The 24,002-nt window shown below is 55.1% G+C and overlaps 2 protein-coding genes and 1 long non-coding RNA gene across 4 annotated transcripts in view; 2 read left to right on the top strand and 1 right to left on the bottom strand.

Moving 5' to 3' along the window:
* Positions 1-12,433, top strand: part of CDHR2 (cadherin related family member 2) — a 42,420-nt gene extending 29,987 nt beyond the window's left edge. Inside the window, exons 17-32 of the mRNA XM_013994874.2 lie at positions 58-297; positions 2,531-2,600; positions 2,692-3,297; positions 4,406-4,477; positions 4,908-4,957; positions 6,329-6,480; positions 6,631-6,739; positions 6,831-6,919; positions 7,361-7,429; positions 7,537-7,614; positions 7,692-7,752; positions 7,843-7,967; positions 8,498-8,611; positions 8,692-8,772; positions 9,193-9,250; positions 12,119-12,433. Of these exons, the coding sequence (XP_013850328.2) occupies positions 58-297; positions 2,531-2,600; positions 2,692-3,297; positions 4,406-4,477; positions 4,908-4,957; positions 6,329-6,480; positions 6,631-6,739; positions 6,831-6,919; positions 7,361-7,429; positions 7,537-7,614; positions 7,692-7,752; positions 7,843-7,967; positions 8,498-8,611; positions 8,692-8,772; positions 9,193-9,250; positions 12,119-12,256 (2,112 nt within the window). The 3' untranslated portion in view covers positions 12,257-12,433. The remainder of the gene's footprint in view (positions 1-57; positions 298-2,530; positions 2,601-2,691; positions 3,298-4,405; positions 4,478-4,907; positions 4,958-6,328; positions 6,481-6,630; positions 6,740-6,830; positions 6,920-7,360; positions 7,430-7,536; positions 7,615-7,691; positions 7,753-7,842; positions 7,968-8,497; positions 8,612-8,691; positions 8,773-9,192; positions 9,251-12,118) is intronic.
* GPRIN1 (G protein regulated inducer of neurite outgrowth 1) lies at positions 12,429-23,880 on the bottom strand. Of its 2 annotated transcripts, XM_021084418.1 has the most exons (3): positions 23,270-23,880; positions 15,576-16,410; positions 12,429-15,194 (listed from the first exon to the last, which is right to left on the bottom strand). In XM_021084418.1, the coding sequence occupies exons 2-3, from the start codon at positions 16,242-16,244 to the stop codon at positions 13,230-13,232; spliced, it is 2,634 nt and encodes an 877-aa protein (XP_020940077.1). In that variant the 5' UTR covers positions 16,245-16,410; positions 23,270-23,880; the 3' UTR covers positions 12,429-13,229. The 2 variants fall into 2 exon arrangements, with proteins under 2 accessions (XP_020940077.1, XP_013850329.2); XM_013994875.2 differs by having other exon boundaries at positions 12,429-16,410; positions 23,270-23,878.
* Positions 14,193-24,002, top strand: part of LOC106509472 — a 25,351-nt gene continuing 15,541 nt past the window's right edge. The window contains exons 1-3 of the long non-coding RNA XR_002341731.1: positions 14,193-14,279; positions 21,578-21,720; positions 22,272-22,438. This is a non-coding gene — a long non-coding RNA (uncharacterized LOC106509472). The remainder of the gene's footprint in view (positions 14,280-21,577; positions 21,721-22,271; positions 22,439-24,002) is intronic.

Raw genomic sequence — 24,002 nt, 5'->3', positions numbered from 1 at the left:
TGCAGGGGAGGGGCTGGGGAGCACCTGATGGCTGATGTCCCCCACTTACCTACACAGGCTCACGACGATGACCAGCCAGACACCAACAACAGCCTTCTGCACTTCAGCCTGCTGCCCAGCTCCTACAGCCACAACTTCTCAGTGGACCCCGACAAAGGGATCCTTACAAACCTGGGGCCCTTGGACCGAGAGGCCATTGACCCCACCCTGGGTGGCCGCATCGTGCTGACTGTGCGGGTGTCTGACTGTGGTGTGCCTGCCCTCTGGACTGACGTCAATGTCACCATCACTGTGGAGGTAAGGCTCAGCTCAGCAGGAGGGTCCAGGATGTTGAGGTCCTATGTTGCGGGGGAGGGGGTGGGGGAGGGGTGGAGAGACTCCCGAGCAGTGGCCAACTCCTGCCTCCTCCCAACTTGAGTTGCATTCATACTCTTTGCAGTCTGGTCAGTCAAAGAGTTCTGGAGCTAGGCTGATGGGTTAGAATTCCAGCTCACTGGGTCGTGTGGCCTTAGACAATCCCTCAACCTCCCTGTGTCATCAAGTTCCTCATCTGTAAAATGGGGATGAAAGTAACAAAGTGGGGGTTCCCATTGTGGCTCAGTGGTAACGAACCTGACTAGTATCCATGAGGAGGTGGGTTCGATCCCTGGCCTCGCTCAGTGGGTTAAGGATCTGGCATTGCCATGAACTGCAGTGTAGGTTGCAGATGTGGCTCAGATCCTGTGTTGTGGCTGTGCTGTAGCCCGGCAGCTACAGCTCTGATTAACCCCTAGCCTGGGAATATGCTGTGGGTGTGGCCCTAAAAAGGAGTAGAGGGCTCTATTTTCAAAGATGTCTATCCTACCCCAATTTAGAAAAAGCTGAAAGCAAAAGTAGATGCCTGTGGGCCACCTTGGGGAAGGGCCGGGAAAACCAAGGGCGCCCAGCACACACCAGCACCAGGGGAGGAAGCGCAGGAGGAGTCAGCCTGATGCTATGACAACTGGGCAGAGCAGCTGGGGCTGGAGGGGGAAGGAAGGGACAGTACACAGCAGATGTCTGAGGGCAGGACCAGGTCTAAACCCTGGCTGGTGCCCCAAACCTGCCCCACCTGAGTGTTAGGTCTGCTGAGGTCGGAACGCACAAGGCCGAGTCAGAAAAGCAAGAGAGATTTATTAAGGCATCTGAAATGATGGGCTGAGCTCAGGGTGGCATCAGTAGTGATTATGAATAGGCATTCTGCTTATGTATTTTTTATTTTCATTGTTTTTAAGGACTGCACCCGAGCCATATGGAAGTTCCTAGGCTAGAGGATGAATTGAAGCCACAGCCGCTGGCCTACACCACAGCCACAGCAACGCGGGATCTGAGCTGTGTCTGCAACCTACACCACAGCTCACAAGAATGCTTTATATCTTTTATCCATTTTTTTTTTTTTTTTAGGGCTATGCCCGCGGCATATGGAGGTTCCCAGGGAGGCATTCTGCTTATAAAGGGCTGGTGGTGGGAGCAATGTGGTGGGAACAATGTGTGTGGGGGAGAGGTGTGGCAAAGGAGTATGTGGCTCCTCTCCATGTCTCATGTCCCCGTAAGTGTTGCAACCACCCTAAAGGCAGGGATCGACATGAGCAGGCAGGGTCGTCAGTCCTCAGTCAGCGACTCTCCATATGTCCTTGTCTGTGTTGCTCAACCCAAACAGATATCTGCCATTCCCCTAGGAACTTATCATGGAGCATGGAGCGAGTGTCGTGGGGGTCAACTGAGGGTAGAGGGAACAGGAAAAGGGAAGGGACCAGGGAAAGCTTGGGCCTTTGTGGGGTCGTAATGGTGTTGATGCCAGTACAATAAATCTGACAGGAGTTTCTGTTGTGGCTCAGCGGTAACGAACCTGACTAGTATCTATGAGGATGTGGGTTTGATCTCTCGCCTCGCTCAGTGGGTTAAGGATCTGGTCTTGCCCTGAGCTGTGGTGTAGGTTGCAGGCACATCTCAGATCCCATGTTGCTGTGGCTGTGGTGTAGGCTGGCAGCTGTGGCTCCGATTTAACCCCTAGCCTGGGGACCTCCATATGCCTCCAGTGCGGCCCTAAAAAGACCAAAAAAAAAAAAAAAAAAGAAAGAAAGAAAAAAAAAAAAGACAAAAGAAAAGAAAAAGAAAAAAATCCGAGGAATGGGCAGTCAAGCCAGGCCAGACAGGGGCATATGTGGGGACATGGAACCGTCGTTCCCTAAAGCAAGGTCTAAGACTGCTCTGGGTAGTGTCAGAGAAACAGAACAGATGAGGGCTTGTCAGGTGGAGCTCCCTGGAAGCGTCCACCTAACTTTGGAGGTCCTGCCACAGGCCTCTGGGCCCCGGCCGTGGGCCTGGGTGAGTTCCATCCTCTCAAAGGCTGTTTCCTCCTCTGTGAAGGGAGCAGGGCTGTCTGAGGAGACATGGATGGAAAGTCTGGACTTTGGGCCAGGGGAGGGACTGGCTTCTCTGATTGGCTCTTGGTGAGGCTGAACCTGGGTGCTCCTGAGTTCCCTGGGCTCAGAACTACCTCTGTCTGCAGGACATCAATGACAATTTGCCCATCTTCAGCCACCCCAGCTACTCCTTCTCAGTGAAGGAGAGGGACCCAGGTAAGTCCTCCCTGGGCCAGACTTTATGACCCCTTCCAGGGCAGGCCTGAAGCCCCCAAGGGTCCTTCCATACTCTGCCCCTTGTCTGCAGGCGTGCTGATAGGTGAGGTGGAGGCCTGGGATGCAGACCAGACGGAAGCCAACAACCGCATCAGCTTCAGCCTGTCAGGGACTGGTGCCAATAACTTCATACTCCGAGGCACGGTGCTGGGATCCGGGGGTGCTAAGGGCTTCCTCTCGCTGCCCTCGGACACGAGCCTGGACTACGAGACGCAGCCCTTCTTCAGTCTGACAGTGAGTGCTGAGAACCCCGACCCCCAGGCGGGTGAGGCCACAGCGCAAGTCCTCGTGACCGTGGAGGACGTGAATGACACACCACCCACCCTGGATGCCACTTCGCTCCGGGGCATCCGTGTGGCTGAGAATGGCTCGCAGCACGGCATAGTGGCTGAGGTGGTGGCCCAGGATGTGGACACAATGTCCCAGGTGGAGGTACAGCTTGTGAACGTCATCTGTACCAAGGCCGGCATCGATGTGGGCAGTCTGTGCCACGGCTGGTTCTCTGTGCTGGACAACGGCTCTGTGCTCATCAATCAGAGCGAGGCCATCGACTATGAGACCTGTGACCTGGTCACACTGGTTGTGAGGGCCTGTGACATCACAACGGACCCCCGCTTCCAAGCCTACAGTGACAATGGTGAGGCAGTCTAGCCTGCAGGGCTTGGCAGCCTGCAGTCTAGGGGCTGTGGGAAAGAAATGGAACCTGCAAGGTCTGGGTTCAAATTCTGGCTCCAGCCCTTATCAGCTGTGCCACTGGGAAAGTCATGACACCTCCCTCAGCTTTAGTTGGCCTAGCTGTCAAGTGGAGTTGGTAGTAAGTAGGCTGTGAAGATTAAATTAGACTAAGCATGTAAAGCATTTAGTGCAGTGCTTGGCACAGAGACAGCACTTAATTAATGCTATTATGCTGTGAAGCCGTGTAAATGAAAGAGTACACTTCAGGGCCAGAGGGGCACTCATATCCCACTTCTGACACCAAGTAGCAATAATAATCATATTAACAGCTAGCACGTGGCATTCCTGTCATGGCCACTGGGCTAAGGACCTGACCTAGTCTCCTTGGGAATACAGGTTCCAATCCTGGCCTTGCTCAGTGGGTTAAGGATCCCGTGTTGCCACAAGCTGCAGCATAGGTTGCAGGTACAGCTCAGATCCAGGGTTGCATGGCTGTGGCCTAGGCTGGCAGCTACAGCTCTGACTTGACCCCTAGCCTGGGCAGGAACTTCCATATGCTGCAGGGGTGGCTGTAAAAAGAAAAAAGGGGGAAAAAAAAAAACCTGCTAGCTTGTATCAAATCCTTACTATAGCCAAGAGCTCTGCCAGGCACCTTGTAGGCATTTCTTCATTTTACTCACAATCCATGTGGTAGGTGATCCCTATCCAATTGTATAGATGACAAAACTGAGACACAGAGTGGGCAGTTCAGTACCTTAGCTTACACAGCTAACAAGTGTCAGAATCATGTTGTAGTCAGGTGGGGCATACCTGGGCTGGGCTCAGTCCCATTCCACTGCTCTTGCTGTGTGCCTTTGGACAAGTTGCTTACCCTCTCTGAGATCTGGGGAGAGTATTCCCTCCCACAAAGGCCGGAGGAGATCGAGTTAGCGTTCTGAGTCATGACAAGGGGAGGGGGCTGAGCATGGGGGATGTGTGAGAGGGAGGCTTTGGGGAGCAAGGCTGAGGACCAGGCTTTCTGGGTCAGGTCTTTGCTTAGAGATTAAGGCCAGCCAACCTTGTCTCCCTAGGAAGCCTCCCCATCACCATTGAGGATGTGAATGACAATGCACCCTACTTTCTGCCCGAGGATAAGACTTTTGGTAAGCAGCAAGCCCCTCTGTCCCCACCCACACTGTACTCTGCCAGGACCACCTTTAGGCAGCCACCATGGATGTTCTTCAGGCCCCAGATGTCCCCTTAGACAGGGAGGAAAGCCTCCAGCCCTGCCTTTCCTTCAGGGTTTCAACAGGAGGGGAGACATGAGTCTTTACCCCAGTTCTGTGCCAACTCACACCTAACTCTGGGTCAGGCCTCCTTCTCCGGCCCTCAGTTTTTCCGTCTGCACAATGGGAGGTGGAGAACCTGCTAACTGATGGCTCAGGGGTAGGTGGAATGGGGGTCGCTGGCGGTGGAGAGGTTGATGGCAGGTCTGGAGAGATGAGCCCTGAGCTGGGCTATGGTTAACATTAACACTTGATCATGTGGGTACTGGCCCTGAGCCCACTGACCTCTTCCTGTCCACACTTGTAGTGATCATCCCAGAACTTGTGATGCCCAACCAGCAGGTGGCTTCCGTCCGGGTAAGTCCTCGGCTCCAGCCTTTGTCCATCACATTAGCCCCAGAAGACACAGGGCCAAGGCCACCAGGCCTTTCAGCCATCCCCCAAGATGTTTTAACACTAGACGGAAAACTTACTGGCTCTGACAAATGAGAAGAAAACCCCAGAATGGAAATGAATACCTGCTTAATTGATATGATTAAACTCCATTAATTGTTAAATGTAGTATTCATAAAAATTTCATGACCATAAAAACCACTTGTAGTGGATTTTTCACTACACCAGAATCCTTGAGTACTACAGAGAAAGCATAGTAACTATAAATTAAATGTGTTCCTCATATTAAATAATTTCCAGAGCAAAATTATAAAAATACTTTCATTTTTTATGGTTCTTGATATGGGTATATTTATTAGCTGCATGGTGGCTATGCCATGCAGAGGGGTAGGAGGCGGGTGAGGCTGCCCCCACAGCCCTGGGGCCCAGGCCTGGCTGGGCCTCTTACTGTGCTGGGAAGCTGCCATGCCTCTCTGGAACTCACTTTCACTCCTGGATAAGAAGCTGGCAGCTCCGGGAAGTAACTTCTTAGCATTAAGAGGTGGGTTCTATGTGGCTGCCACTTTCAGAGCTGTGGAAAGGGCACAGGCGCAGGAGATGGACAGACCTGACCCTCCTCACTCAGAGCTGAGTGTGCCCTTGGGTAGGACAGGGTCCCCCTCAGAGCCCCAGTTTCCTCCAGTAAAAAGGGGGGAGTCATAATTCTCTTCTTTCAAGCCTTAAACAGTTTTCCAGTCTTCAGCCCAGTGAATTCCAATGTCACAAGTCTGGCCATGGCTTTGAACCATTTTCTTAAATTGACCCCTTTTTGAAATGTAAACACTGGCTTTGGTCTCATCCTGAATAGTGACGTCGGTAGACTTGCAGTTCTGTGTGTTGGTTCTATTCGTCTCTGAGACGCACTGGAGTAAACAAAAGTGCTCATGCCCTCTCCCCCAGTCACTTCATGGGCCACTAGAGGAATCGTACTCATGTTAGCAAGTGCTAAGATGAGGCATCTAAGGGAAGGTGCCTGGCACATAGTAGGTGCTCAGGAAATCTGAGTGTCTCTGTGCTGCTGTGTGTGTGTGTATGTGTGTGTATGTGTGTGGCAGTGGGAGGGACGAGCAGGGTAGGATTTCCATGTGAGAGGGACTTTGGACAGTGACCGGTTGAGCTGGGGGGCCAGAGGCAGGGACTTGTCCAAACACTGTTTGTTTAAAGCATTTGGTTGGAGGCCTGGGCCCAGCCTCCCAGGCCAGCCTAGCCTCAGAATACTGGGGGTGGGGGGTGGGGTGCGGAGGAGGGGCGCCTGTCCTTGCCCAGCCCCCAGATGATGTCTACTCTCACTCCCAGGCCAGAGACGATGACTCAGGGAACAATGGGGCCATCCTGTTCTCCATCTTCCAAGTGGACTTCGTCGCTAAAGATGGCACCGTGATCCCTTTCCAGGGCTTCTTCCGGATCTCCACTTCTGTGGAGGACAGCGTGTTCACTGGCAACATTGAGTAACCGTGGGCAGCCCCTGGAGTGGGGTGGGGGGAGCCAAGTGGGGCCTCAAGGCAGTGAGTGCCCCATCCTGGGAGGTGTATAAGTGGGTTCCAAGAGGACTCCAGCTTGGGTTTTAAGACTGAGCTGTGCCCTCTTACCTTCCACAGGCTGGTGACCAGTCTTGATTCCACTCTCCAAGGCACTTACCAAGTGACGGTCAAGGCCCAGGACAGGCCTTCCGAGGGTCCTGCCCTGGAAGCCAAAATCATGCTGAATGTGAGTGTCGGGCTCTGCCTCCAGCTTCCAGTGCCCTCTGCCAGTCCCTGCCTCCTTGTGCTTCATCTTCCCCCATCCCTTCCTCCTATAGCTCTTTACTGTGGACCAGAGTTACCGGGTGAGGCTGCAATTTTCCATTAGCAAGGAGGACGTGGGCGCCAACATGGAGGAGATTAAAGCGTAGGTTATGGGGAGCCAGGGAGGGGCCTGTGGGGAAGGGCAGGATCTGGGAGCCTTACCCCTGACAAGCCAGGATGAAATTTCTCTCAACCCTGTCCCTGACCCACACTTCACCTTGTCCCCATCTTTGACCCTGCACTTCCTTTCTGCATGCCCTTAGAAGCCTATGGCTGGGCAGAGAGAGACCTAAATAGGGCTGCCATGTACAGTTGTAAAGGCTGTGCACTGTGCAAGGGCACTCTGCTTGCTAAACTGTAAACCTAGCCCTAGAGGAAGGGGCTTCCTTGTTTAACTTACACAAAGGTGCTACCTGCTTAGCCAATGGAGCTGTCCAGAGGAGGTGCCCCTCACACAATCCGTAATTCCACTGGCAGAGCCCTGGCTACAGGCCTGGGCTAAAGCCCCCACCCCAGCCCTCCATGACACCTGGCCCCTTTGCAGAGCTCTTGCCCAGGCGACCAGGACTACTGTCTACATTGTGAACATTCAGGACATAGACTCCGCAGCTCGGTGAGCACCCACGGGACTGGTGGTTGGGGTGAGGAAGAGAGAAGCAGCAGCAGAAGGGGCCTGCTAGGTGGTTCTAGGCTGCTGACTCCACCTCTGCCCCGTTCCAGGGCCCGAGGCCGTTCCTACCTCGATGCTTACTTTGTCTTCTCAAATGGCTCGGCCTTGACCCTTGACCAGCTGAGCATGTGAGTGGGGCTGCCCTTGGGGTGGGCAGGAGGGTGAGCAGGAAGCCTGGGGGATGCCAGTGTTCCTCTGCATCCAGGATGATCCGGAATGACCAGGACTCCCTGACGCAGCTGCTGCAGCTGGGGCTGGTGGTGCTGGTGAGTGTCCGCAGGGCGGAGGTAAGGGGGGCGTGGGGAGAAGGGATGGTGACCCCACAGCCTCCCCTCATTGCATTCCTTCTTCTCCAGGGCTCCCAGGAGAGCCAGGAGTCAGAGCTGCCCAACACTCTCCGTAACGTCGTCATAGGATTGGGAGTGGCTTTGGTGCTAGTCATCGTGATCATGACCATGATCCTCGTGTGTGTCCAGAAGAGGTGCTGCTCCCGTCACCCTCCCTGTGTCTCCAATCTCACCTCTTTCACCGCCCAAGATATCTGGGGAGTAGAAGGAGCTGGGGTTTAGGTGTCAAGTATATCTGTATTCAATCCCCAGTGACTCATTGTGACGTCTTGGGCAGGTCATCTCCCCTCCCCAAGCCTCAGTTTCCTCATTTGCAGAATGGGCATGAGACCAGATTCCTCAGAGCACTCAAGGAAGCAATGCGCCTCTCATATCCAGCAAGGTGTCTGGCTCATACTGTGCATTTAATGACTGCTGCTTCTTTTCCCCTTTCCACTACATATGGAGTCAGTAGTCACATCCGGGTGTGATTCTAGGCTTTGCCACTGGCCAACTGTGTGGCCTTCAGCAAACCATTCCCCTTCTCTGGTTCTCCCTTGTACCCTCTGTAAGATGGAGCTAACACTCACCTGCCAGGGTTGGTGGGAAGTCACACTCTCAGGGCCTACACTGGCACACAGTAGGTGTGCAGGGAAGTAGTATGCCCCCTCCTGGTTCCCTGCAGCTACCGCCGGAAGCTTCGGGCTATGAAGGCTGCCAAGGAGGCCCAGAAGACAGCAGTAGGGGTGATGCCCCCAGTCTCTGCCATCCCCGGGACTAACGTGTACAACACAGAGCGGTAAGCAGGGGTTGAAAGGTGGGTAAGAGGCCCCATGGGATGGCTGAGGCCCATGGTCACTTGACTGGCCTTCTCTCCAGGGCCAATCCCATGCTGAACCTCCCCACCAAGGACCTGGGCTTTGAGTCCCAATCCTCCTCCAGTGACTTGGACCACATCAGGTGAGCAGTGCCCCTCACAGCCAGGCTGATTGATGGTGGTAGTGGTGGTGGTGATGATAGTGGTAGTGGAGGTAGTGATGGTGATGGTAATAGTGACAGTGGTGATGGTAGTGGTGGTGATGGGGTGATGGTGGTGGTGATGGGGTGATGATGGTGATGGTGGTGATGGCAGTGGTGGTGGTGGTAGTGGTGGCAATGGTGGTGGTGATAGTGATGGTAGTGGTGGTGGTGATGATGGTGGTGGTGATGGGGTGGTGGTGGTGATGGTGGCGATGGCAGTGGTGATGGTGGTAGTGATGGGGTGATGTGGATGGTGGTGGTAGCAGTGGTGGTGGTGGTGGTGATGGTGATGGTGGTGATGATGGCAGTGGTGGTTTTTGGCCAGAGACAACTGTCTGAGCTCCATTATCTCCCCTACAGCCTCAACTCCCTGGATGACAACTCTGTGGATCTGGCAAATAGCAAGCAGGAAATCAAGGCAAGATGGGGCTTCTGACTTGGGACCCTTCTCTGAAGGGGGGTGGGATTCAATACAGAGCTGACGCCACCTGCTGCTGATATGGGCATGTCTCCGCACCAGGCCCTGGGAAGCCCTATGGCTTTGGCATGGGACCCACCCTTGCTCCCCTACTCATTCACTGTGACCCTGGGTGGGAGCCTTCTTCCCTCTGGCTCTGAGCTTTCTCATCTTTAAGTGGGGATCAGAACACCAACCTGGCAGGGCTGTTGTGAGGATGATATAAGAGTGGGTATAAAAACCATCTGGCACAAAGCAAATGCTCAGGAACCTGGCTCCCTCCCTTTATATCCTTTATATAAAAGCTGGTGGGGAGGGGGCAGGAGATCCGGAGGCGAATGTAATCTAGCCAAGGAGTGAAGGTAGGCTCAAATGAACAACAGCACTGTCATTTGTTCAGTGGGTTAGTTGGTTTGGTTAGATCACGCAACCTGGGCTGCTGACTGGAATCACGGAGCGGGGGAGCTCTTTGGACATGAAGAGGCCAGGTCCCAGCCCAGAGATTCTGATCAGATGGTCAGGCTGGGGTTGGGTAGGAATGTGTGGCTAAAGCTCCCGGGGTTCTAATGGGCAGGCAGGAGTGAGAACCCTGAGAGCAGGAGAGTGGATGAGAGGGCCAGGTGGGGATAGGGGCTCCAGAACCAGAAGGACATACCCTCTCCTTCCCACTTTGAAAAGCACTGGAGTAGAAGCTCTAAGGCCCACTGAGCCTTGATAGTCTGTGGTTCTCTCTCTCTCTCTCTCTCTCTCTCTCTCTCTCTCTCTGTGTGTGTGTGTGTGTGTTGGGGTGGGAGTATCCACCCACCATCCACCTTCTTCCCCAGCTCTGAGTCCTGCCTTCAGCCAGGCCCTGCCCTCTGGGGTGGGGATGAGGGTCCCCAACCTTCCCTCATGCTTCTGGACTTCTTTTTCCTTGATGATCCCTTACTTGGAAAGATTTGGTCAACCAAAGCCTCTGTGGGCTTTAAAATATCAGAATGCCACCCAGGACCTGGCTGTAACATCAAGGCCTCCAAAATGTGAGTCATGGATAGTGGTCCAGGCTGTCAGGCAGTGCTGGAGGCCTCTGGATGGACGGCTTATCTCTGGTTGAAGATGGTTTGCGGCAAAAACTCCTATGAGCCTGTCTGGGGGGAACTGAGGCAGAAGGGAACAGTCTTGTGGTCCAGAGCTTGGACGGGGCAGGTGGCTTCTGGCCGAGGCCAAAGTTGACCCCCAGCAGGGAGTGGAGTCGGGAACCCCAGCACTGGGTCTGGACCTGTGGGCTGGGGAGAGTCAGGGAGCTCTGAGAGAAGAGTCTGGAGGGGGAGTGGGGCGCCAGGCCACCAGGAGTCTTCAAAGCCAGGAAAGAGCCAAGAATGTCCTGCAACAGAGGGGGGTGTTCTGTTTCTGAGAAGCTGCCTAAGGCTCCACCCCATCTCCTGCAGCAGTAGGTGTGCCTCGGGGCCTCTGGGTGGGGAACACAGGTAGGGCCTTTTCCCACAGATCCCTTTGTGCCCTGACTCACCTAAGACTTATGTAAGTGTCTGTTCAAAATCTGAGAGACCTTGGACTTTCTGTAGTGGTGCAGAGGAAACAAATCTGACTAGTAACCATGAAGTTGCAAGTTCGATCTCTGGCCTCGCTTAGTGGGTTAAGGATCTGACGTTGCCATGAGCTGTGGTGTAGGTCACAGACACAGCTCAGATCCTGCATTGCTGCAGCTGTGGTGTAGGCCGGCAGCTGTAACTCCGATTGGACCCCTAGCCTGGGAACCTCCATATGCCATGGGTGCAGCCTTAAAAAAAAAAAAAAATTCTGAGAAACCTGAGGGCTCATCCAATCCAAACTTTTCAAGCAAGTGAGGCCAGGGAGGGGTGCTGAATTGCTCAAGGTCAAAAAGCTTGCAAGGCCAGGGCAGCCCAGAACCCAGGTCTCCTGTCTCCAGGGTGAGGCCGCATTTCCTGGGCCACACTGCGCTTCTGCTGGGGGTCTGTGTCATAGGCTCTGGGGAGCACAGGCAGAATGCTTAGTCCATCCTGGGGCCTCTCAGATGTTCCACTGTTTACCAGGGACTGGAACAGCCCCAGTCTGGAAAAAGCCCTTAGAGTGCCCTGGGGAGATGGTGGGGGCAGGGCTCTGCCCCCGTGGGTGTCTCTGTGGTGGAATAGTTAAGCCTGGGGGCCTGGCTGGTCCACAGGAGGGATTCTTGTGAGAGGGTGTGTGAGTGTGTGACATGTGACATGGGGAGAGGGAAGAGAAAGGCAGGAGACAAGTGACTGCCATGATGACCTACAGGCGGGACCCTGGGTGTGATGCATCCCACTGGGGTGGCAGAAGGACATTTCAAATTCAACCAGGGACAGCGTAGAACCAGCAAGATCAGCAGACCAAATGCTGCTCTACCCCTTCCTGGCCAGAGAACCCCCAAACCTCAGTTTCCACCTCTGTAAAGTGGGCAACATGAGCCCCTGCCTTAGGGGGTCCCGTGGGTTCTTAAGGTAATGGATGGACTGTGACCGGCATAGTGCCTGTCATGGGTACAGGTGGCAGGCATTGTGCTGGACTGGTTCCTTGGCACATGACACAGGGCCTGGCATTTTTCAGGCAGAATTCCAAGATGCCACCATGTGTGGGTGAGACAAAGGCCAGAGTAGGCCCTCCAGGCCCACCTCTTCACCTGAGCCCATCTGCACTGAGTAGCCATGGCCATCTCTGGGACAGAGCCAGGAAACTGAGGCCCCAGCCAAGGAGCCATCTGGTTGGGAAGACCCATCTCACTCTCCCTAAGGACTGGGAGGTCACCTCATCTTGGCCCTGGCCTTACACCTTCCCTCCCTCTTCCCACAGAAGGAAGCTCTGTGCAGTCTGAAGGAGCAGGATCCTGAGCCTCTGAGCAGAGTGCTGTCGGCAAGGAAGGTGGGCCCGCGTGAACAGAAGGAGGGGCTGGCCTTTGACAACAAGGGCCTGAATACCACAGACCTGTGATGGAGATCCTGCCCCAGGACCCTGGTCACTGAGCCCCACACCTGGCTCCCACTCTCCTGGTCGACCTCGGAAGAGGCCCCATCACCCCTAAATTATACCTACCCTTTCCTGATTGTAATAAGAGCTGGTGGTGCCCCACCCCTGTCTGCTTATAGCCAATCACAGCTGACAAGTGTTGGGGGAGTGTTTTATTACCAATGTATATTGTGACAGTTTGTAGCCAAAAACCACGGCTGGAGGGGTGGGGACAGGGGTACTGAGTGGTCACAGGGATGTATGGAGCTCATAGCACTGGGAGACAGGGGGCCGGAGAGGATGGTCTTTCAGGGACTACTGTAGTTGTAGAATGAGCCCTCCATTCTAACCCCGGTACCCAAGACCAGCTGTCACTCAAGCTGTCTGTGAACCTCTGACTGTGACCCCCCAGACCTGCCTGAGTCCTATCACCTTTCTGTGACTACTCTAGTCCTTTTAGCCCCCAGGGCACTCCTGCAGCTGCCTTTGGCCTGTCTGGGAATTGTGAACCAGTGTCCAGGGAGGGTGGAGAGAGGGCTGAGGGTTGGGCCAGGGGGAAGGGGAGCCGAACTGGGGACAACTACCAGCATGCAAGAGATGCCCAGGCCATGGGGCCAGCCCACCGCGTGGACACGCACTCGCACACACCCGGGACCTTGCACACACCCGGGACCTTGCACATCCGGGGTCTCACACGTCAATCCTTGCACACTTGGGGCTTTTGTACACAGTCTCTCCCGTTCTGGGGACCTGGCTGCTGCTGGAGAACCCAGCGCACCAGCTGGACATCTCAGGAGCCTGCCCCCAGCTCTAAGGGCTGGGAGCATGGCTGCCGAGCAGGTCCCTGGAGGCTGTCCAGTGTGACCGGGAGAGGGTGGGGCTGAGGGCTGTTAGGGGACAGTGGGGTGTCAGTGCTGGGTTCGTGGGCTCATGACGTAGAGGGCATTCGTTTCTGTGTTTAAGAGGGGAGGGGGCTGGAAAGACGGGATGATGAGAAGACCCTAGAGGCTGCCCGCCCCCTCGCAGCTCTGTCGTGTATCGAGGGGATCCCTTCTAGGGGCCTGCGGTCAAGAAGGGAGCCTGAGAAGGTTGGAAACCCGGGCGTACAAAAACGGAGCTGATCACTCGGCCGTGGGTCCGGCCCGCGAGCAGCACCGCGGCCGGCGCACACTCTGCAGCAGTGCGCGGAAAAGGCCCGGCGGGCGTTTGGCGGCGCCCTCGGGGGCGCGGCGCGCACGGAGCCCGCACGGCCGGTGCCCAAGCCTGGGCGGGCGGCGGGCGGCGGAGCGGGCGCCCCCTGGCGGCCGTGCTCCTCGATCTGTCGCTCCAGATGCTTCTGGATGGCCATGCCCAGCACCTCCACCTCCATGGCGGCGCCGTACACCTCCCACGTCATGCCTTTTTCATCCCAGCTCACGTCGCGCACCGGCTCCGCCGCCTCCGGGGGCGCCACGGCGGCCGCCAGCGCGGAGCCTGGCCGCACCCGCACTTCGGGGAAAGCGGGCGGAGCGGCGGCCTGGGGCGTCATGGGCCCGGTGGCCACGGAGCGCGTCTCGGCTGCGCCCAGCGACACCTGCAGGCCCGCGTCCCGGCGCGAGGGCGGCCCGGGCGCGGGGCTGGGTGCGCGCTGCTTCGCCTGGAAGCTGAAGGCCGGGCCGCCCGCGCCGTCCTGCGGAGACATGGGGCTCACGGCCACCGACACGCAGGCCTGCGCGCCCGCCTGCGTGCCCGCGTCCTCGCGCGGCGGCGGGGCGCTCGCCTCCCACGACGGCGCTTTGGTGAAGTTGTCGCGAGTCCGCGGCCCTGGCGGCTGCCCTACAGCCTCCAGGCCCGGGCTGCTCTCCGCCCTAGCGGCCGCCGGGTCCTTCTGGCTGAGGCTGGAGGTCTGGGAACTGGGAGGTGGCGCTGGATCCCTACGGCCTCCAAGACCTGCGGCAGAAGGAGCTGAGCCGCAGGGTTTGTCATCTGCCTGCCTGGAAGAGGAGACCTCCTCCTTCTGCAGAGTCAGGTGGGCCTCCTTCTCCGAGGATGCAGGCTCTGCTTTCCTTGGCGGCACAGAGTCAGTCTTCCCCAGGGCTGCAGGCTCCCCAGAAGCGGGAGGGTCTGCTTTTCCTGAGGATCCCGGATCCCCCTTCTCCAAGGTCAGCGGTTTCTCCTTCTGCAAAGATTTAGCCTCTTCTTTTCCTGATGATGCAGTGCCTTCCTGCCCAGGGGGCTTTGTTTCTGCTTTGCCCTCAGACTTGGGTTCTGCTTTCCCTGAGGCCCCGGGATCCAGCTTCGTGGAGTTCATAGGATTGTCCTTCTCTAGAGGCAGGGGATTCACCTTTCCCTCTGGGACAGCTTCTGCTTTTCCCAAGGATGCTGGGACTGTTCCCCCTAGGGTAGTGGGGGCCACTTTTCCTGCCGACACGGGGTCCTTGTCTCCAGGGGCAACAGTTTCTGTCTTTCCTTTGCTCACAGGGTCCACTTTGCCCAAGGTGGGGGAATCAGCCTTCCCCGAGGTCACAGGACCCACCTTTCCAGGGGCCACAGGACCTGACTTTTCCAAAGGTAGTAGATCTGCTTTCCCCCCAGTCACTGCCTCAGCTTTTACTGAGGATGGGGGACCCCCTGGACCTGAGGACACAGGGTCCATCTTTCCTGATGATTCAGGATTCACTTTTCCGGAAGATGATGTTTTTATGTTTCCCACAGAACTGGGATCCACCTTTCCGGAGGACACTGGGTCCTCCTTTCCTGAGGATGCAGTTTCTGTCTTTCCCCCAGACGTCGGTTCTGCCTTCCCAGGAGACAGGGTCTCTGGCTTTCCTGAGGGCACAGGATCCACTTTTCCCAAAGACACTGGACTCACCTTGCCTGAAGATACAGGTTCTTTATTTTTCAAAGAGGTGGTATCCATCTTTCCTGAAAACATGGGATCCACCTGTCCAACAGACACAGTTTTTGTCATTCTCATGGACATGGGATCTTGCTTTCCTGAGGAGGCAGGATCCATCTTTCCCAAGACCTGAGGGTCCTCTTTTGTGGAGGACACAGTTTCTGCATTTAACACAGAGACAGGATCTGTCATTCCCAGGGAAGTAGGATCCACCCTTTCTGATGACCCTAGAGCTTTTGTTCCAGGGGATACAGGCTTGATTTTTCCTGATGACCCTGGAGTTGATCCCAAGGACCCAGGATCTGTCTTTCCTGCAGAGGCAGAATCCATGTTTTCCAAGGTCATGGGACCCACCTTTCCTGAGGACTCAGGATCTCTCTTCCCAAAGGATATAAGAGCTGTCTTGCTCACAGATGTGGGACTCACCTCTTCTGAAGACACTGGAAGCTCTTCTCCTGAATTCCCGGGCTCCTCCTCTCTTGGGAATGCAAGCTCCACCTTGCCCAAGGATCCAGGATCCTCCCTCCTTGGGGCCATTGTATCTATCTTGTCGGAGCACTCAGGATCTACCTTCCCCAAGGATCCAGGATCCTCCTTTCTTGGGGTCATAGGATCCATCCTTTCAGAAGCCACAGGAGCCCCCTTCCCTAAGATTGCAGGCTCTGTCTTTCCTGTAAACATGGGATCTGCCTTCCTCAAGGACCCAGCATCTTCCTTTCCTATGGAAATGGCATCAGCCTGCTTTGAAGACTTGGAATCCATCTTCTCTAAGAACAGAGAATTTCTGTTCTCTGAGGATGAAATACCAGTTTTCACTGAGGACACAGGCTCTGGCTTCCCAGAGAGGGTGGTTTCTGGTGTCCCTGAGATCAAGGCTCCATCTGTTCCTAATGTTTCCTTGGCGGCTGCCTCTTGGGGAAGTATGCAGGTCAGGGAAGGGTAAGCCAGGCTCCCGTCAGGGCCCTCAGAGCAGGAGGCCCCTTCCCCAGCCCCAATGGGGCTGCTGTGTCTAGAGTCCATGCCTGGGCTTTGGGTGGTGGTTTGTCTGGAGGGTGCAGGGCTGGCCCTTTGCTGGGAAGGGCAGCGCTCCTTCATGGCCAGGCCGCCAGACCCCGGGCTCCCATCCTGTGGGTGGCAGAGGGCTATGTACTGGGGTCCTGGGCGGATGGAGTCCTTTGGAAGCAGCTGGAGCCAGCCTGGGTCTTCAGCACTGCCCAATTGCCATCATGACCACACTTGGCCCCCAGGTTTACATCTGGTTCTGAAACACAGAGAGAGCAGACTTAGACTCAGGGAGACCCAGCGGGGAGGAGCCTCTGCCTAGGCCTCCTCCCTTTCATCCCCCCTTCTAGCAGCTGGGCCTTCTCACCAGGTTTTCTGCCCCTGTCAGTCCCCCTCCTCTCCATAGGATATGGGCTAAAAACTTGAACCCAGCCACATCCCTCCCCTGCTTCACTGCTCCCAGTGGCCCTCTGGATAAAGGTCAGACTTCCTAAAATGGCATCCAAAGCCCTTCACAACTTGGCCATACCCTAACTAGTCCACTTCATCTAACATCACCCCTCCCTTTTCAGCCCATTCCATGCAACATGCTATCTAGAAGTTATGCTTTTGTCCTCTAGGCCATGGGTCATAAATTCTGATGCCATAGGGGCCAGGTAGGTAATTTAACTGAAGGGGGCAGGTTGGGTACAGGACAGTAGGGAGTGGTGGGGACTATGGCCAACTGGTGCACAGGTGCCCTGTCTAAATCTAGAGCCATACTCCATTAGCCGAGTACTGCTCTGGAGAGATGCATCCTGGTAGTATCAGTGAGAAGTGGGCAATCCAGAAGCTTAAAGTATAATACCCTAATTAATTCAAGACAAAAAAAAAACCCCACTATGTGGGCCAAACAAAATATATCTGTAGACAACTAATTTATGTCTTTTTAGGCCCTGGAGAGATGGGAATAGTTCACAGTCGAGGAAAGGATAATAGTCAGAAATACATGTTTTCAGAGATTGCTTAGGGGTAAAGGGAGGGACTAGCCAATCATGCATTCAATCTCTCATTCATCCAATTATTTTTTTAAATTAATTTTTTTTAATTTTTAAAATTTTTATTTATTTGTTTATTTATTTATTTTCTTTTTTGGCTGACTCACAGCATATGGAGTTCCCACCTGAGCCAGGGGTCAGATCTGAGCCGCAGTTGCAAGCTACTGGCAACACTGGATCCTTAACCCGCTGTGTCAGGCCAGGGATTGAACCTACGTCCCAGCATTCCAGAAACGCCACTCATCCCATTGTGCCACAGTGGGAACTCCCATCTAATTCTTCATTCATTCTTCATTCACCCAGCCCTGTCTCTGCAGCTGTCTCGATGAGATATAGTACAGTGAAGGCTGTGGGGATGAAGAGTTGGCAGGATTGAGAGATCTGAGGGAAACTGACAGGGATCTGCTGGCTGTAAGAAGTGAAGATGGGGGTGGCCTGCAGGATTCTGGCTAGGGGGAGGGGCATTGGGCAAGAGATCTGGGGAAAGGGGGAGTTGCCTTTTGGACAAGCTGAGTGTGTGGTACCCAGGGGACATTCAGGGAGAAGGTCTGGCAGGCTGCTGGATCTGCACGCAACTGTTCCATTATATGCTCAGCAGCCAAAGCTAGCAGAGCTCCCCATCCCCGCCAGGCTTCCTCCTCCCGCCATCGTCTCCAGAGCCATATTGTGAGTGCTCAGGCCGACAGCCCTTGACTTTTTCTCACACCTTGCATCCCACCATTATACATGCATGCATACATGCATTACCCAACACATAATGCATGTACCTTCACAACAGATCCAGAATTTGGCCACTACCTTAAGGCAAACCCATACCACCTCCCATCTCGATTACCCCTGCTTTTTCCTTCACCCCATATAGTTTATTCTCAACACAGCAGCCAGAGGGATCTTAGTCAAGCCCAAGGCAGATTGTGTCCTTCCTTTGCTCGGAACCATGAAGCGTCTCCCCTATCTCGTGCCATATAAAAGTGAACGCCTCTCCATAGCCCACAAGTCCCTGCATTTTCTGGCCCCGACTGCTCTTGGCTTCATTTCCTACTATTCTCCCCTGATGACACTGCTTCAGCCACCCTGGCTGCCTTGCTGATCCTTGAACCCACTGCCTTGGGGCCTTTGCCCTGGCTTTTTCTTCTGCCTGAAATGCTTTCCTTCCCAATATCTGCATGATCTGCTCCCTGAAGCTTTCCCTGACCCATCCTGTATAAAATAGCCTCCTTCCTAACACTAGCCAGTGCTCTCCACCCACCCCCAGCCCTGCTCAGTTTGTCTTCATGGCGTATGTCTCCAACCACCATATTGCATATATTTGTTTATGGTCTCATGATCTGTCTCTCCCATTAGAATGTCAGCCCCAGGAGGGTGGGGGCGTTGCTGTGTCGACTGATGTAGTCTCAGGGTTGAGAACAGTGACTGGCACATAGTAAGCAAGTGGCTCCCAGTAAATAATTGCTCAATGACTGACTGAATGAGCTTTCTATGATGTTGGTCCAACCATGCCATTCCTTGGCTCAAAACCCTCCTTGCTTTTACGGGGCAAGTAAATAGATTGTAATCTTTTTGGAAGGACATTTATCAATGCTTATCAGAGTTTACAATGCACAGAACATTTGGGCCAGCAAGCCCACCTCCAGGGATAGTCTTGAAGACAGATGGACGGTGCATTGAGAATATGGCTGGAGATGAGAAGAAAACCAGGAAGTGGGTTTGTGATATGTAGGATAAACACATGGGACCCCTGCAGCTGTTAAAATGTGTAGAGTGATGAGGAAAGATGCCCAAGATAAATTAAGTGAAAAAAGCCAGGGCTGTGGGATCCCATGTATGTGGGCAAGGAAAAAGACAGACACACATCTGTGGGTTTATTTATAAAGAGAAAATTTCTGGAAGGAAACCCATGAAACTTTTAGTAGTGACTGCCTCTGGGAAGCAAGACCAGGGATCTGGAGGTGGAAGAGATCTTTCTTTCTTTTGTAATGTCCCTTTGTGACGCTTGAATTTTGGTTGTGTGTGCCATTCTTCTTTAAAAAATGGGAAAAAAAAGAAACCTTTAATGACTCCCTGTTACCTTTAGGGTCAAGCCCAACTCTTTAATGTGCTTCTAAGCTCCTGTGTATTTACTCACCTGCTGGGCTTTATCTTTCATTATGCACTCCATCCTCCAAAGCATGTACACACACACACACACACACACACACACACACACACACACACACACACACACACACGGAACCTCTTTGGGTTCAACCAGGGGTTCATGTTCTCTCCCATCTCAGTCTCTAGGCAGCTTCCCGCTTGGCTCTTATTAAACCATCAGTTCTCAGTTGAAACTCCTTCTCCAGGGGGCCTCCTTTGCCCATCAGCTTCCTTGGGGTTCCCCTGCCCCGTGGCCTCTTGTTCTGCCCCAACCAGACTCTTGTCATTCTTCATGTAGCCTTTTAAACCTCTGGGTCCCTGTCTAGACCTTGAGTCCCTGGATGGGGACTTAGCTGATACTGTTCACCATTGGGTCCCCCAAGCTTTTGGCTAATGGGATTGGAGGGGATGAGGGTTATCACCAAAATGGGGACATGGTGGGGAGAAGCAGTTCTGCAGAAAATGGTGGGGGGTGGTACTGGGTGTTGGGAAGTTGAACTGGGGTGCCTGTAGGACCTAGAGGGGAGATGCCTAGGAGGCAGGTGGGAGACAGGTTTGAAACACAGGAGAGGTCTGCTGGAATTCTTTGGATCTGGTTTTCATCTGCTTGAAAATGGCAGGTCTATTGGGAGCTTGGGCTGGAGATAGATGGAGTCACCAAGGGCTGTAAGGAGGTAAGCTCTGAGTTCTCACCTTCACCCCTGGTAGCCTTGCCTTGGGGTCTTCTCACACCAGCCCTTCCAACAGGCTCCCTCCCCCTGGGTGAGGCATGGGCAGGAAGTTGGGACAGCTCCCCATTTACTGGCTCTGTGACCTCAGGCAAGACCCTTCTCCTCCTCACTGGGAACTCTGACAAAGCTACCCCCTGCTCCCCAGGGCTGCAGCGAGAATTAAAGACGAGGGGCGTGCGTAGCTCTGCTACTTTAGGGCTGGGCTGTGTACATGGAAGGCCTGTTTTTATCCACTCAGCCTGTCAGAGCCCAGCTGTGCGCCCAGGAGGGGGCAGGAGAGGGAGGGAGGGCCAGCAGCATAGGCACAAACTGGCAAAACCTTGGCCTTGGACATGCCTGATTAACTCAGGATGCTTAAAAATTTTTTTCTAAGGGAATGAACTGATCAACATTGAAAAGTTAGATTTCACATGAAAGTCAGATTTCTAGCTTCCCTTGGAAAACTAAAATTTGGCAATCTGAGCATGTTTCCTACCTGAAAGCAGTCAGTTGGAGGCAAGCAGTGGCTGCCTCCTTAGATGGGGGTACATTCTCCAATTAGCCATCACTCTACCCCTCCCTTTGGTGTCCTGGACACTGTGGTTGACTGCTCGCTGCCACTAATCACTGATTTGCACCATCGCTTTTCTTTCTTTCTCTCTCTCTCTCTCTCTCTCTCTCTCCCTCCCCCCTCCCTCCCTCTCTCTCTCTCTCTTTCTTTCTGTCCCTCCCTTCCTTCCTTCCTTTCTTTCTTTCTCTTTCTTTCTTTTCTCCCTCTCTCTCTCTTTCTGCCATGACCATGGCATGCAGAAGTTCCCCAGATCAGAGATCGAACCTGTACCACAGCAGCGACCCAAGCTGCTGCAGTGACACCGGATCTTTAACCTGCCGCACTACAAGGGAACTCCTCATAATTTTTCTTCTCGCCAGCCCCTCATGTATGTTATCCACCAGGTTTGCACCCATCTGAGTTTTGACCCTTGACCTAGATGCCAAGAAAGGTGGGAGGCAATCTTGCACACATCCGGCCCTTACTACGCTTATTATGTATAGATCATGTACACCTTCCCAGCAGATGCTGTGGTCTTTCCGGTGATGGAAAACTGAGGTTCCGAGAGGCAAGCCTAGGTTGCCTTTTAGAAATGTGGCTGGAGGATACTGAGGCTTCCTCGAGAGCCAGGAAAAGCCTAGCAGAACTGCAAGCAGCAGAGCCTCTGGGAATGGTATCTCAGCAGATCTTAAAGCCGGGGCCCAGCCAACTCTTCCAGAAATAACCACATCCTCACCTCCATTTCACAGATTGGGGGATTGAGGCTGAGAGTGTAGAAAAACTCACCCAAAGTCATGTAGCAAGTCAAGGACTAAGTGGGAGCTTGACCCCACATCTTTCTAACTTCCTGGCCAGGCTTTTGGTTACTATCCCACATCAGAGCATTGTGAGTTGAGGACTGAGAAGCCCTCCTCTTCCGGGGGCGCTTTCAGAAGGAGCATGTTACCAAGAATCTTGGAGACTGATGCTTGGCTCTTAAAACCTGTTCTTCAGGGTCATGCCAAGGGTCCTCCTGGTCCCCTGGACCTAACAGGCAACAGTGCGAGGGAGCATCTACAAGAGGAAGCAAGAGCATCCCTTGTGGCGGGACCTACCTGCAGGAACACTCTGTGAGCAGATAAGCCTGCACACTTGAGGTAAAAGACTGAAATGACCCTCAGGCATGCGGGCTAGTTCTCCCAGGGTGCAGCAGAGCACATCGACTGCTTGTGGACATCTGTGCTAGCTTAGGCCAGCCTGGGGAGCCAGCACCCGGCTCCTGCATCCTGCTCAGGAACTTTGTGTGCACATCTACAACCTGTATGTGCAGAATGACTGGTATGTTTATATCTCCTGGAGGCCACTTGGACCCTGTGGGTATACACATACATGGCCACATGGCTTCAGAGTCTCACTCATGGAAGAGGTGGCCTGGGTATGTGCCCTGCTCCCAGCAGAGCAGCCCCTGTGCATGCCTACTCAGGCTCAGAGACAGGGCCAGCCCGTTCCTTTCCCTCTAGAGTATCTTCCCAACTGGAGCCAGGGCTGCCAGGCACCTGCAAATATCTCCTCCCATGGTGACACGATTGACAGAGGCTTGTGGGGCTTCGGCAGGTGTGAGAGTGTGCAGTGTGTGTGTGCGTGCGCGCGCACCCGCACGACAATTTCAGTGTGCTGTCCCTCACCCTCTCATCCCCTTGCCTCCTAGAACCCTCAAAGCAGCAAAGCTTCCTGCCTGGGGCTAGAGGGGAGATGGAGTCTAGCAAAGGGCGACAGCCAGGCTTACATCCGGAAACAGCCCCCAGACCATGCATCCATCCATCCATCCACAGGAGGGCAAGAGTGGACATGCAGGAGCAGCGGGTGGACAGCAAGGTAAAAGTGTGTGATGGAGTGTGTGACACGCCTACTCCAGGGTCTGGGGGTACATGAGAGGGAGACCGTGATGAGCTGGTGTGAACAGGCACACACGCAGGCCAGAGGAGGGTGGCTACGAGTGTGTTGTGATCAGGGAGTATTGCTGAATTGAGTGTGCTGTGATAGGCAGTGGTTGGGGTGAGTGCGCAGCTATGCCTGGGTGTGTATGGCAAGGTGTACTGGGTGGGTGCACAGGTGGCCTTGTGTATGAGTCTGATGGAATGATCAAGGGCCATAGTGTGCGTAGACCCGTGGCTTCAAGCGTTGAGTGTGCGACTGTGTGTGACGGAGCCCCAGAGTGTGTGCCACACTAGGCGTGCGACGGCGAGTGTGCTCAGTGGTGCCAGTAGAACCACTCTAGCGCCGAGCTGGCTCCAGGGGGAAAAAATGAATCAATGCGGGCGGACCCCCTCCCCGCGGTGGCGGGAAGCGCCACCTCCCGCACCGCGGTGCCAAACAAAGCGGCAGGCGGCGGAGAGGCCAGGCATGGGGCGGGGGTCCTACACACGGGTCAGGCTGACCAGCAGGGCCCCTCGGGTCCTTGGCTGGGACTGCGGACCCGCCCCCGCCCCGCCCCAGTCAGGCGCCTGGAAATAGACACCCGCCACCCTGGCGGAGCGCATACATTCACCCGGGCGCCCAGATATATACCACCGCGCACCGTACCCGAGCCCCGCCACCCAGGCCGCTCGAGGACCCTGGACAGCGTCTCTGGGGCTGCCGCGAGCGGAAGAAGGGGGTCGACACTGTCAGCCTAGAAGGGGCAGCAGGTGCGGGCGCGGCACTTACCCGGCTGTGCCGCCGCTTCGTCTCCTCCGCGCGCTGCGCTCCAGCTCCCGCCACCGCCGCCGCCGCCGCCGCCGCCGCCCGAGCGGCCTCGGCTGCCTCCGGCCGGGCTGGCGGGCGGACTCCGTGCAGCCGTCCTCCGAGCTAGCTCCGCTCTCCCGCCCTGCGCCCCGCCCCGGGCATGCGCGCTGGCCAACTCGCGGCCTCAGAACCGGGAGGGGGCGGTGCCGGTGGGGAAGCAGAGGCCTGAAGGAGGGAGGGGTGCCCCTTACCCGCCGCTCCTCACCGTGGCACCTGGACTCCTGGGTTCCCCGCCCTCCTCGAACCGGTTCCCATTTCACAGACTGGAGACTGAGGGGCGGAGAGGCTGCCCATTTGCTGCGCGCCTGTTGAGGGCGGGGCGCGCTGCCTCTTAGATCTCACACAATCTAACCCCGCGAACGCCCTCCGTTTTTTCACCTAGCAAGAAATTGGGGCCCAGAGAGGGGAAGCCACTTGTCTGAGGATACTCGGCTCCTGGATAGGGACTCCCGTCTGCGCGATCTCGGAGCTCCCCCTGCGCGGAATTTCCCGCCTCCGCCTTGGCCGCACTTCCGGCCTTCGCCCCCCACCTCCGCCCCGCCCCCTCCCCTTTGTCTCGCCGCCACCCACGCTCCCTCGAGTGGAAGGACTTGAGTGGCTGGGGGAGAAGGAGGGAGTGCCTTCGCCTTCCCGTTACCGGCCTCTCTAGCTCGGG

The sequence above is a fragment of the Sus scrofa genome, chromosome 2 (assembly GCF_000003025.6).
Source record: "Sus scrofa isolate TJ Tabasco breed Duroc chromosome 2, Sscrofa11.1, whole genome shotgun sequence".
NCBI lineage: Eukaryota > Metazoa > Chordata > Mammalia > Artiodactyla > Suidae > Sus > Sus scrofa.
Note: the sequence above shows the minus strand (reverse complement) of the source record. Positions and strands in the feature narration are given on the sequence as shown.

What these genes read in the sequence shown, in the direction of transcription:
- GPRIN1 (XM_013994875.2), bottom strand. Translation starts at nt 16,244, where the DNA reads ATGAAGGAGCGCTGCCCTTCCCAGCAAAGGGCCAGCCCTGCACCCTCC.